The sequence below is a fragment of the Hordeum vulgare genome, chromosome 4H (genome assembly GCF_904849725.1).
Source record: "Hordeum vulgare subsp. vulgare chromosome 4H, MorexV3_pseudomolecules_assembly, whole genome shotgun sequence".
NCBI classification, from domain to species: Eukaryota; Viridiplantae; Streptophyta; class Magnoliopsida; order Poales; family Poaceae; genus Hordeum; species Hordeum vulgare.
This window is the reverse complement of record NC_058521.1, coordinates 73,671,300-73,685,291: the sequence shown is the minus strand read 5'-3', so window position 1 is coordinate 73,685,291 and position 13,992 is coordinate 73,671,300. Positions and strand designations below refer to the sequence as shown.

At 42.0% G+C, this 13,992-nt stretch overlaps 1 protein-coding gene across 1 annotated transcript; it reads left to right on the top strand.

Annotated features, from left to right (window-relative positions):
* The first annotated feature begins 12,219 nt into the window (after positions 1-12,219).
* LOC123451225 (1-aminocyclopropane-1-carboxylate oxidase-like) lies at positions 12,220-13,774 on the top strand. The gene is made up of 4 exons (XM_045128234.1): positions 12,220-12,445; positions 12,522-12,760; positions 12,838-13,180; positions 13,413-13,774. The coding sequence occupies exons 1-4, from the start codon at positions 12,344-12,346 to the stop codon at positions 13,677-13,679; spliced, it is 951 nt and encodes a 316-aa protein (XP_044984169.1). The 5' UTR covers positions 12,220-12,343; the 3' UTR covers positions 13,680-13,774.
* Positions 13,775-13,992: the final 218 nt, after the last annotated feature.

The following is a 13,992-nucleotide window of genomic DNA, read 5'->3' as shown; positions in this document are numbered from 1 at the left end:
TGTTGTAATGCAAGATGAGAAGAATCTCTTAATTATGTATGCTTAAGTGACTTTATCTTTGTTCAACCCAAGTATGTTGATAGATTGGTTGATCTTACTTATTGTATCTTATTTGTTCATAGATTGGTTTAAGTGACTTCTTATTTGTTGCAAATGTCTTTCAAGCCACACAAATGAGCTATCATGTGTGAAGATTCATGGCTTTCAAGCCACATGATCAATCTCATGGCCATATTCATGGCATAGTTTGTTGAAATGGTCTCATATTTTGCATAATGGTGCATGTTGGAATGACAAACAATGTTGATTAAGGAAGTTTTCATCTTCCTTGTATGAAAAATTCATTTTTCATTTTTCAAGTGCCCGAAATGAGTTTTCTGTGAAGGACCTACCATATATTTGTTTCAAAATAGGTCCAAATCATTTTTCTAACATACTAGGCCATATTTAATGTACAATTTACAAAATGGTTGGGTGTCAAAAGCTTTTATCCATCTCTCGTCAAAAAAGACAAATCTATGTCGAATCAGTTGGAAGCGGGTGAAATTTGAACTACGGCTGCCTTATAGTTTGCTCTTTATTTTTTCTAAGAATCATTTCTAGGTACACAAGTATCTATTTAATCATAGAAACACCAAAAGGTTTCCAAGATTCAACCACAAGGTAGGAACGGTCATGCCCGCCGTTTCGACCGCATTTTGAAACGGCCATGAAAAATTCAAAAAATCAAAAAAATGGGAAACCTTTGCATTTTGTCATCATATATGATAAAGTTACCATGTAAAATAATAAACTTGTAATACGACAAATATTTTTAAAAAGTGTTCACACAAATGAGCTATCATGTGTGAAGATTCATGTGTTTCAAGCCACCTGATCAATCTCATGGCCATATTCGTGGCATAGTTTGTTGAAATGGTCTTATATTTTGCATAATGGTGCATGTTGGAATGACAAACAATGTTGATTAAGGAAGTTTTCATCTTCCTTGTATAAAAAATTGATTTTTCATTTTTCAAGTGTCCGAAATGAGCTTTTTTGTGAAGGACCTACCATATATTTGTTTCACAATTGGTCCAAATCATTTTTCTAACATACTAGGCCATATTTAATGTACAATTGACAAAATGGTTGGGTGTCAAAAGCTTTTATCCATCTCTCGTCAAAAAAGACAAATCTATGTCGAATCAGTTGGAAGCGGGTGAAATTTGAACTGCGGCTGCCTTATAGTTTGCTCTTTATTTTTTCTAAGAATCATTTATAGGTACACAAGTATCTATTTAATCATAGAAACACCAAAAGGTTTCCAAGATTCAACCACAAGGTAGGAACGGTCATGCCCGCCGTTTCGACCGCATTTTGAAACGGCCATGAAAAATTCAAAAAAATCAAAAAAAATGGGAAACCTTTGCATTTTGTCATCATATGTGATAAAGTTACCATGTAAAATAATAAACTTGTAATACGACAAATATTTTTAAAACGTGTTCACACAAATAAGCTATCATGTGTGAAGATTCATGTCTTTCAAGCACCTGATCAATCTCATGGCCATATTCATGGCATAGTTTGTTGAAATTGTCTCATATTTTGCCTAATGGTGCATGTTGGAATGACAAACAATGTTGATTAAGGAAGTTTTCATTTTCCTTGTATGAAAAATTCATTTTCCATTTATCAATTGCACGAAATGAGTTTTTTTGTGAAGGACATACCATATATTTGTTTCAAAATTGGTTCCAAATCATTTTTCTAACATACTAGGCCATATTTAATGTACAATTGACAAAATGGTTGGGTGTCAAAAGCTTTTATCCATCTCTCGTGAAAAAGACAAATCTATGTTGAAATAGTGGAAGCGGGTCAAATTTGAACTGCGGCTACCTTATAGTTTTATTTTTATTTTTCCAAAAATCATGTATAGGTACACAAGTATCTATTTAATCATAGAAACACCAAAATGTTTCCAAGATTCAACCACTAGGTAGGAACGGTCATGCCCGCCGTTTCGACCGCATTTTGAAACGGCCATGAAAAATTAAAAAAAAATCAAAAAATGAGAAACCTTTGCATTATGTCATCATATGTGATAAACTTACCATGTAAAATAATAAACTTGTAATACGCCAATTATTTTTAAAAAGTGTTCATACAAATGAGCTATCATGTGTGAAGATTCATGGCTTTCAAGCCACATGATCAATCTCATGGCCATATTCATGGCATAGTTTGTTGAAATGGTCTCATATTTTGCATAATGGTGCATGTTGGAATGACAAACAATGTTGATTAAGGAAGTTTTCATCTTCCTTGTATGAAAAATTCATTTTTCATTTTCAAGTGTCCGAAATGAGTTTTTTTGTGAAGGACCTACCATATATTTGTTTCAAAATTGGTCCAAATAATTTTTCTAACATACTAGGCCATATTTAATGTACAATTGACAAAATGGTTGGGTGTCAAAAGCTTTTATCCATCTCTCGTGAAAAAGACAAATCTATGTCGAATCAGCTGGAAGCTGGTCAAATTAGAACTGCGGCTGCCTTATAGTTTGCTCTTTCTTTTTTCCAAAAATAATTTCTAGGTACACAAGTATCTATTTAATCATAGAAACACCAAAAGGTTTCCAAGGTTCAACCACTAGGTAGGAACAGTCATGCCCGCCGTTTTGACCGCATTTTGAAACGGCCATGAAAAAAAAAAAAAAAAAATGGGAAACCTTAGCATTATGTCATCATATGTGATAAAGTTACCATGTAAAATAATAAACTTGTAATACGACAATTATTTTTAAAAAGTGTTCACACAAATGAGCTATCATGTGTGAAGATTCATGGCTTTCAAGCCACATGATCAATCTCATGGCCATATTCATGGCATAGTTTGTTGAAATGGTCTCATATTTTGCATAATGGTGCATGTTGGAATGAAAAACAATGTTGATTAAGGAAGTTTTCATCTTCCTTGTATGAAAAATTGATTTTTCATTTTTCAAGTGCCCGAAATGAGTTTTTTTGTGAAGGACCTACCATATATTTGTTTCAAAATTGGTCCAAATCATTTTTCTAACATACTAGGCCATATTTAATGTACAGTTGACAAAATGGTTGGGTGTCAAAAGCTTTTATCCATCTCTCGTGAAAAAGACAAAACTATGTCAAATCAGTTGGAAGCGGGTCAAATTTGAACTGCGGCTGCCTTATAGTTTGCTCTTTATTTTTTCCAAAATTCATTTCTAGGTACACACGTATCTATTTAATCATAGAAACACCGAAAGGTTTCCAAGATTCAACCATTAGGTAGGAACGGTCATTCCCGCCGTCTCGACCGCATTTTGAAACGACCATGAAAAATTCAAAAAAATCAAAAAAATGGGGAAACCTTCGTGTCGCATCATCACATGTGACCTGCCAACTAGAAAAGATATATAAATTGGAGTGTCGATGTCTTCTTGAACTATTCGGTATGATTTTAACCATTATTTCTACAATGTTTACAAAAAAGAAAAAGAAAAAGTCTGCCTCCAAACCCCAAAAAACTAGTGAAAATTTTTCCTCCCACCCCACCGAAATTTTCCTCCACTCCCTCTCCCACTACCACGCGGGACCCACCACTCCCTCTCCCACTCCCCTCTCCATTCCACTCCCCACTACCCACGCGGGATCCATTCCACTCCCCACTCCGCTGCCCCTCCCCTACTCCGCGCCGCCCCGCCGCCCCTCCCGTGCTCCGCACCGCCCCTCCGCCCCTCTCCCCTCTCCCCGACGACGACTACATCGACGACGACGACGGCTACATCTACATCGACAACGCCTACATCAACGGCTACATCTACATCGACAACGACGGCTACATCTACATCAACGTCGACGGCTACGACTACATCGACGACGACATCGGGTACATCTACATAATCAACAGTTGACGACGATAGGTACCTCTCCCCTCGACCCATCTCTCGTTGATAGATCCCCTCATGTGTTCTTCTAGTAGATCTTCTAGGGTTTGATAGATCCCCCTCATGTGTTCTTCTAGGGTTCATGGGGTTAGATCAATTGGGATGGTTCGGTACATTCATGGGGTTAGGGTTAGGGTTCATGGTGTTAGGGTTAGATTCATGGGGTTAGGGTTGTAGTTGTCATGGGGCTGGATCAATGGGACTGGATCATGGGGTCCTGCATTTGTGATGGGTAACAAATGGGGGTACATCCCCCACCTGGTCTATCTAGGGTTAGGATTCAGTCAATCTAGGAGCTCCTGGAGGTTCTTGTTCATGTTCATGGGATTTATTCCTAGTGGTTCGTTCTATCCCCCTCTGGTAGTCTGCTTCATGGGGTTAGGGTTCATGTTCATGTTGCTTGACTACTATGGCTAGCTTGCTTGCTAGCTTACATGGTTAATTAGAGTTTCCATCAGCAATACTTGCTTGTATAAGTAGCACTTGGAGAAGAAGCTACTAGGGTTGGTCTCAACAGTACTTGCTTGCTTGCTCCTCTTCAATTTTCTTCCTTGCTTGCTTGTTTCTATTAGTAGCAGTATGCTTGTTTCTATCAGTAGCACTTCTTTTGCTTGCTTGCTTGCTTGCTTGCTTGTATTAGTAGCACTTATGCACTTTGCTTGCTTTCTTGCTTGTATTAGTAGCACTTATGCACTTTGCTTGCTTGCTTGCACACTACTTGCTTCTTTATTCACCAAATGTTGGGCAACCAGTTGCTATGAATGCATATGTTTGCCTCCGTTAGGGACACAGTTGAGTAATTACTTTGCTTATAGATGATTGCAGGTACATGGATAAAATTGCAAGTTAAAACATAAATGTAATTGTTGTAAATAGTTAATGCATTGCTTCACATATATAGTTTTCTTCAACTATCAGTTTAGTACATTACTACCTCCTGTTTCACATGTTTTAATACTGATGCATTGCTACACTTGTATGTGCATGCTAGTCCAAGTGCTTCAATTTAGTTGCTTGCTTCAACTGTCAGTTTAGTACTGATGCATTAACTGTATGTGCATTACTACACGTGTATGTGCATGCTGGTCCAAGTGTTTTACATGTATTAGTACTGATGCATTAACTACATCACTATATTGTTGATCCAACAAGTTTGCTAGCTTCACATGTATTACATGTATGTGCATGCTCGTCTAAATGCTTTCCTTTATTGATATAAGTGCATCATTTTACTTTATCCCTGTTGTATCTGATTGTTGTTTATTCTATTTTGCAAGCACCACCTCAAGATCATCCATGTCAAGGATGACAAGGTCAAACCCGAGGCCAACCAGTGGTATGCAAGTTGCTCCTTGTGGTTATACTGTCAGATTTATAAAATGTGTCTTAATATGCTAAGTGAAATGAATACGCTAAGTAAAATATCTTGGAGGCTGGTGATGTAAAATACTGTCAGATTTTATTATGCAAATGTATTGTTGTAACCTGAATTAGCTGGCTTAGCTGTGCCTGTGTGCTGTTACTCTTCCTTAGCTGAATAAGTAGGATTAAATGATAATAAAATATCATAAGATATGTTTGGCTGGGTGTCCATGCATTCCAACAATTAACCTAATAATTATGTTTACTTTGCCTTGCAAAGATGAGCATCCTCTCACCGAGTACGAGAAGGTTAGGGCTAGAAATATGATGAGGAACAATCAGATATTCCAGTCCCTTGGCATTAATGCAATAGCGTCAATGATTAGGAAAACAAATGATGTACAAGAAGGTACAACTAATGGGGTTCGAGAAGGTAGTGGAGTTATCAGTAATGACCCAGAGTACAATCCTAAGGAGGATGAAGTTGTAGTGCACAAGACTGTTAAGGTGCAAACTCTATCTTGCTTGGAGGGTTCGGGTTCTTGTATGCTCTGTGTTTCCTTGTGTTCACATATTTATCTTGTGATCTAAGTTTTTCTGTGCTATTTATACAAGGCACTGAAGACAGCCAGCAAGAACAGGAAGAGCTCAGAAGCATCTGCTGCAATGCCTCCAGGAAGGGTGATGGCCCCACCTCCAGGACAAAGAAAGAGGATCCTGGAACCTGATGAACCTGATAGTGTCACAAGGCAGAAAGCAACTATGGCGGCTGCGACGGACCATCAGAAAAGTCCGCTGGGCATGGACATTGAGAGCTCGGTGGAAATGCGTGATGAGTTTTTGTGAAGCTGTGCACCTGTGAAGTTGGCAATTATTTAAGTGATTGGTCATTCTGGTGATGAAACAATGTCTTGCTCTATTTGAACCTGTGAACCTGATGAAGTATTTTGTGAAGTTGTCAATTATTTAAGTTTTGTTTGGACCATTTTGTTTGGGCACTAAAGTTAGTTTGGACAGCAAAAAGGCCGAGGCCCAAACAAGAAATAGACTAAGAAGTCTTGGGCCTAAAAAAAGAGTAGGCCAAGGCCCAAATTAGAATTTGTCTAAAAAGGCTTGGGCCTAAAAAAAGAGTAGGCCAAGGCCCAAACAAGAACTGGACTAAAAAGAGTAGGCCAAGGCCCAAAAGAAAAGTGGACTAATAAAAAACCTGCTCAGTAAAAGATTCTACACCAGAAAATAAAAGGCCAAATTATTGGGCCCGGCCCATGTAGACAACCGGAATGGACCGGGCTGAATCTTATTTACGACCTTTTCATTTGGTTATAATTCTGCCACGTCAGCCTGCCACGGTGCCTCTGACGTGGTGCGGGCAAATTGCTAGTGACCAAATCATTTGGTCGTTAAACCTACGACCTTCTGTTTGGTCATAAAATCCTACGACCAATCCAGAAAAAAGGTCGTTATAGTTCATTAAAGACCCTCAGCTTTAGACCTTCTGTTTTCGGTCATAAAAAGGTCACAAATGGAAATCAGTGACCATTCAGTGACCAATATTGAAGGTCGTTAGTTGACATATTTCTTGTAGTGGCTCTATAGCGTTTCTAATATTATATGTGGTTGACATATTGCTGATTGGAAACAATGTGTAGTTTTTGTAGAGCGTAAAGGATTACTTGAACAAAAGTTTTTCAATGAAAGACCTAGGAGAAGCTGCTTACATATTAGGCATTAAGTTCTATAGAGATAGATCGAGGCGCTTGATAGGACTTTCACAAAGCATATACCTTGATAAAGTTTTGAAAAAGTTCAAAATGGAACAATCCAAGAAGGGGTTCTTGCCTGTGTTACAAGGTATAAAGTTGAGTAAGACTCAATGTCAAGTAACTACAGAAGATAGAGAAAAGATGAGTGTCGTCCCCTATGCTTCAGCCATAGGGTCTATCATGTATGCAATGTTGTGCACAAGACCGAATGTCAGCCTGGCCATAAGCATGGAAGGCATGTTTCAAAGTGATCCAGGAGTGGAACACTGTGTGGCGGTCAAGAATATTCTGAAGTACGTGAAAAGGACTAAGGAAATGTTTCTCGTCTATGGAGGTGACGAAGAGCTCGTCGTAAAGGGTTATGTCGATGCAAGCTTTGACACTGATCCGGATGACCCTAAGTCACAAACCGGATACGTATTTATTCTCAATGGGGGTGCGGTAAGCTGGTGCAGTTCCAAGCAAAGCGTCGTAGCAAATTCTACATGTGAAGCGGAGTACATGGCTGCCTCGGAGGTGGCTAAGGAGGGTGCCTGGATGAAGCAGTTCATGACAGATCTTCGAGTTGTGCTAAGCGCACTAAATCCAGTAACTTTGTTCTGTGAAAACACTGGTGCCATTGCTCTGGCCAAGGAACCAAGGTTTCACAACAGGACCAGACACATCAAACGACGGTTCAACCTCATCCGCGACTATGTCGAAGGACAGGACGTAACTATTTGCAAAGTGCACACGGATCTGAATGTTGCAGATTCGTTGACTAAACCTCTTCCACGAGCGAAGCATGATCAACACCAGAACTGTATGGGTGTTAGATTCATTACAATGTAATCACATAGCGACGTGAAACTAGATTATTGACTCTAGTGCAAGTGGGAGACTATTGGAAATATGCCCTAGAGGCAGTAATAAAATAGTTATTATTATATTTCCTGTTTCAATATAATCGTTTATTATCCATGCTATAATTGTATTGAATGGAAACATAAATGCATGTGTGGATATATAGACAAAACTATGTCCCTAGTAAGCCTCTAGTTGACTAGCCTGTTGATCCAGGATGGTTAAGGTTTCCTAACCATAGACAAGTGTTGTCACTTAATGATGGGATCACATCATTGGGAGAATGATGTGATGGACAAGACCCAAACTATAAACGTAGCATGTGATCGTGTTATTTTGTTGCTATTGTTTTCTACATGTCAAGTATTCTATGACCATGAGATCATGTAACTCACTGACACCGGAGGAATACCTTGTGTGTATCAAACATCGCAACGTTACTCGGTGACTATAAAGGTACTTTACAGGCATCTGGGAAGGTGTCCGTTGAGTTAGCATGGATCAAGACAGGGATTTGTCACTCCGTGTGACGGAGAGGTATCTCGGGGCCCACTCGGTAATACAACATCACATACAAGCCTTGCAAGCAATGTGACTAAAGAGTTAGTCACGGGATCTTGTATTACGGAACGAGTAAAGAGACTTGCCGGTAACGATATTGAAATAGGTATGGGGATACCAACGATAAAATCTCGGGCAAGTAACATACCGAAGGACAAAGGGAATGATATACGTGATTGTTTGAACCCTTGACATAGAGGTTCAACTGATAAGATCTTCGTTGAATATGTAGGATCCAATATGGACATCCAGGTTCCGCTATTGGATATTGATCGGGGAGTGTCTCAGGTCATGTTTACATAGTTCTCGAATCCGCAGGGTCTGCACACTTAAGGTTAATTCGGCGACGTTTTGGTATAGTTGAGTTATAGGTGCTGGTGACCGAAGTTTTGTTCGGAGTCCCAAATGAGATCTCGGACATCACGAAGGTTTCGGGAATGGTCCGGAGACGAAGATTGATATATAGGTTTGTTGCATTTGCCTTCTAGAAAGATTTCAGGCATTGTCGGTAGTGTACCGGGAGTGACGAATGGGTTCCGGGGTTTTACCGAGAGGGGCCACCCACCCGGGAGAAAACCTCATAGGCCCATGGGTGGTGCACCAGCCCTTAGGGGGCTGGTGAGGCCAGCCCAATAGGGCTATTTCGGCCAAGGAGAAAAAAACAAAGGCAAAAGGAAAAAAAGAGGAGGTGGGAAGGAAGGAAGGGACTCCTCCTTCCAAACCGAAGTGGAGAAGGATTCCTTCCTACCTCCCTCGGCCGAAGCCCTCCTACTTGGAGTAGGAGGCAAGCCCCACCACTTGGTTCCTCCTATATATACTAGAGGTTTTAGGGTTTTTGAGACACAACTTTGCCACGTGCAACCCTAAACCTCTACTTCATAGTTCTTCTTGTAGATCGAATTTCATCGGTGCTTAGGCGAAGCCCTGCAGGAATAGATCACCACCACCACCGGCACACCGTCACGCTGTCGGAGAACTCATCTACTCCCCCGTCTCTCTTGCTGGATCAAGAAGGCGGAGATCGTCATCGAGCTGTACGTGTGCCGTCCGTTCGGTACTAGATCGGGACGGATCGTGGGACGGCGGCGATTTGGATCGCAAAGACGTTCCACTACATCAACCGTGTTTCTTAATGCTTCCCGCTTAGCGATCTACAAGGGTATGTAGATCTGATCTCCCTCTCGTAGATGATCATCACCATGATAGGTCTTCGTGTGCATAGGAAATTTTTTGTTTCCCATGCAACGTTCCCCAAGAGAGAGGTCATTTAAAGTTCGTACCATGCAGGCTTAATAGTGTATGCTCGCAACCAATTGTCCCATTTTCTTCCCGCACAGGCGTGGTTGGACCTTATGCGGGCAACCAAACGGATCCTAATTCTACTATTGGCCTGTCATCCAAACCGGTTGTACATCACCCGTGCGACCGTCTTCCAATGGTTGCACCAAATAGCCATATGATCCTTGGCTTCCGCTTGACTGAGTAAGGACCACATATGGATTCAAGACATGGCTCTGTATATGACGTGTAAAACAATTATGAGAGGTTGCATGTTAAATATCATATTTTTTCTGCAGTTCCATATCGCCCATGGTAATGCACATACCGTATCCGAATATGTCCTGCAATACTCGACTCCACTCCATTTAGCCATGGTCCAAATAATGTGCTCATACAAGACATATGGTTAACATTAAAGGCCACTTGAAGCGTACATCATAGAAGTTTGGCTAGCAGACATTTGAGAAAGAGGTGTTTTATAGTCTCATCTTGATGAAAAAAGCAACATTGCTTACTACCATCCCATCTTTGCTTGGCTAAGTTATCCTTTGTAAGAATCACTTCCTTGTGAATGAACCACATGAATTTCTTGATTCTCAAAGGGACTTTAATCTTCCAAACGTGACTTGATTTTGGAATTGGACTAGAATTTATTAGATCTAGATACATAGACCTGACGGAAAATATCCCATTGGTTGACAATTTCCAGTGGATCATGTGTGGCTCATGAGAGGTGAACATCCCTCAACCTCCGCGCAAAATGTAATCAACTATCCCATCGGTCTCCTACAAGAGACCTTCTGAACTGGATATTCCACTAGACAATATGTAATATTGTAGCCACATAAACTTCCTTATGTCGCAAAATCTTTTATGGAGAAGGATATTGTGTGGCGAGTGGAGTCTCGCCTAGCCAAGTATCCTCCTAGAATTTAGTCGTGTTACCGTTCCCAATGATAAATTTGGTTGTGTGAAAGAAGACAACTCTCGTTCTCATTAGCCCCTTCCATAAATGAGAATCATTAGGTCTGACAATAACCTGGGCTAGAGTTTTCGAATGTAGGTACTTATTCTGTAAAATTTGCATCCACATACCTTCAGTCTCAACAGACAACCTATACAACCACTTGTTGAGCAGGCATCTATTCTTGACCTCTAAGTTTTCAATCTCTAGCCCACCCTGGTCCTTCGGTATACAAATAATATCTCATTTCGAAAGCATGTATTTTGTCTTGTTTTCATCACATTGCTAGAAAAATCGCGACTGATAGAAGTCTAATATTTTCCGTACCCCTACACACACTTCAAAGAAAGATAGTAGAAACGTTGGCATGCTTATCAACAGTGAGTTGATTGGAACAAGCCTTCCACCATAAGACAGAAGCTTACCCTTCTAGTAGTATAGTTTTTTGAGATCGATCTTCAATGCATTTCCACTCTTTATTAGATAACTTCGATGGTGAATTGGTATACCTAAATATGTAAATGGTAGGGATCCCAATTCACACACAAACAAATGTCTCTAGGAATCTTGTTCTTCTTTGGCTTTCCCAAAACAGAAGAGCTCAGTTTTGTTGAATTGATCTTCAATCCCAACAACTACTCGAAGAGACAGAGGAGTAGCTTCATATTCCTAGCCTTTGTCATATCGTGTTCCATGAAAAAAATCGTGCCATATGTGTATTGTAATATAGATACACCATCATCCACTAGATATGTTACTAACCCACCTACTTGACTGTCACCTTTGACCCTGCCAATAAGGATTGCCAACATATCTACCATTATGTTGAACAAAATAGGGGGCATCGGGTCACCTTGTCTTAGGGCCATTTAAGTCCGAAATAATGACACGTGTCGTCATTCATCTTAGTACCAAAACTACCCTTTTACATAAAGGATTCAACCTGTTTCCTTCAGAAATGGACAAATTCATTTGCATAAATTTAGTGTCCCTTTAGCTGTTGTCTTTAATTAGCTTCAACCCCCAAAACCTTGGCACAAGAGTCACTTGTACTTACATCATATTCGTAGATCAGCTACAAGGCCTACATATTTGGCAGTTGAGAACGACAAAATGAAGTAACAAAATCAGTCAAAATAAAGTTTCCACGAGCTAGAGGTGCTACACATCGCTCTATAATTGAGGTGCAGCACCTGCAGCTGCAGCTGCAGTTGCAGACATGATGAATGGGCTATCATCTGACTCTCCCCCTACATTGACCCTGCGACACATTTCTTTAATCCCAAGACCCCGAACTCGCCATCGAACACCTAATGATGTTATAAAAATAACTCGCATTGCAAGAACCAAAGTAAACACCGGCCAGAATGATACGATGCCTCTGCCTTGCAAACCAATTCAAACCCCCCCTTAATTGGGGTTCCCACACAGAAGAATATTGTGGCGAATAAACTAACCTTTGACACCTAACTTGCTGCAGTTATAAAAGGGGGCTTGGCCTCACAGCTTCGACACCATCTCCCTTCTTCTTCTTCTTCTTCCACCTTCCAAGTTCCAGAGCCATTGTTGGTAGCTACCTACTTAATCGACACACCTGACCTGAGACGTGCAATGGCGATCCCTGTCATCGACTTCTCCAGGCTTGACGGCGACGAGAGGGCGGCTGCTCTGGCGGAGATCGCCGCCGGGTTCGAGGAGTGGGGTTTCTTCCAGGTAAGCATGCCATACTCTACGTTCAACAATGGATGCCAATGTTCCATGATACTCATGAGAGGATCTTGTGCTGCAGCTGGTGAACACTGGCATCCCTGACGAGCTGCTGGAGAGGGTGAAGAAGGTGTGCAACGACTGCTACAAGCTGCGCGAGGAGGGGTTCAACGGGTCCAACCCCGCGGTCAAGGCTCTGGCGGCCCTGGTGGAACAGGAAGGCGAGGGCCTCGCCCCAAGGAAGGTCCAAGGCATGGATTGGGAGGATGTCTTCACCCTCCATGACAACCTTCCATGGCCCTCCATCCCTCCAACCTTCAAGTAAGCGAGGGACAGATGGCCAGATACCCGGTTTTCTTGTGTTGGTGACGTTTGTTGATCGTCCTCGCACTCTGCAGGGAGACGATGATGGAGTACAGGACGGAGCTGAAGAAGCTGGCGGAGAAGATGCTGGGCGTCATGGAGGAGCTTCTTGGGCTAGAGGAAGGGCAAATCACCAAGGTCTTCTCCAAGGACGGCGACTTTGAGCCTTTCTACGGCACCAAGGTGAGCCACTACCCGCCGTGCCCGCGCCCGGAGATGGTGGACGGGCTGCGCGCCCACACCGACGCCGGCGGCCTCATCCTGCTCTTCCAGGACGACCGTGTCGGCGGGCTGCAGGTGCTCGGCCGCGATGGCCGCTGGGCCGACGTCCAGCCCGTGGAGAACGCCATCGTCATCAACACCGGCGACCAGATCGAGGTATGTGGAGTAGCAGCAGCAGTATTGTAGTATCATGCATTCATGCTGGTCTTGGTGGACTTGTGGAGCTCACGTTAATTAACCTGCACTTAATTAATCATCTTGCTTTGTGATCTGGACAAGTTCATAAAGAAATGAGCAGTCAACCCCAACAAACCACCACAAAATTTTTGGGTTCTGAATTGAGAATATCTTTCAAATTACTTACGGCAATCAACTTGATCATTCATAGGTGATGAGCAATGGCCGGTACAAGAGCGCGTGGCACCGCGTCCTGGCCACCCGCGACGGCAATCGTCGCTCCATTGCCTCCTTCTACAACCCGGCGCGCGCTGCCACCATCGCGCCGGCGATCCCGGCCGCCGCCGACTCCGGCCCTGGCGGCGACTACCCGAGCTTCTCCTTCGGGGACTACATGGAGGTGTACATCAAGCAGAAGTTTCAGGACAAGGAGCCCAGGTTCGCTGCAGCGGCGGCGATAAAAAATATGGTGGACTGATCAGCCCGAGCGACCAGCCAAAAATGGCTGCACCTGCAAAGCTTAAGCTACTTCTTCAATCTTCCTCCTCTTGCTCTCTTAATTAAGTTACTCGGTTAAGTGTGAAATTACAATACGGATTGGTACGATAAATAGGTTGCTAAAGTACAGATGTATCGGTGCCGCTCGGCAGTCTCACAGCCATACATGCAAATATATGGTGGCATATGAGACTGTCAGAATGTGCTGTGGTCAGGAGATTCCAGAGTGATTTGTATCTTGGAATGGCATCTCGCTATGGGTTTCAAATCTTTTCTTCTGTTCGGATGTGAGG

Bases quoted from the DNA above. Each gene is read 5' to 3' on its own strand.
- LOC123451225 (XM_045128234.1), top strand. From the start codon at position 12,344: ATGGCGATCCCTGTCATCGACTTCTCCAGGCTTGACGGCGACGAGAGG. The intron at 12,761-12,837 runs GTAAGCGAGGGA...CGCACTCTGCAG, and splicing joins TCCATCCCTCCAACCTTCAA to GGAGACGATGATGGAGTACA. The intron at 13,181-13,412 runs GTATGTGGAGTA...GATCATTCATAG, and splicing joins ACACCGGCGACCAGATCGAG to GTGATGAGCAATGGCCGGTA.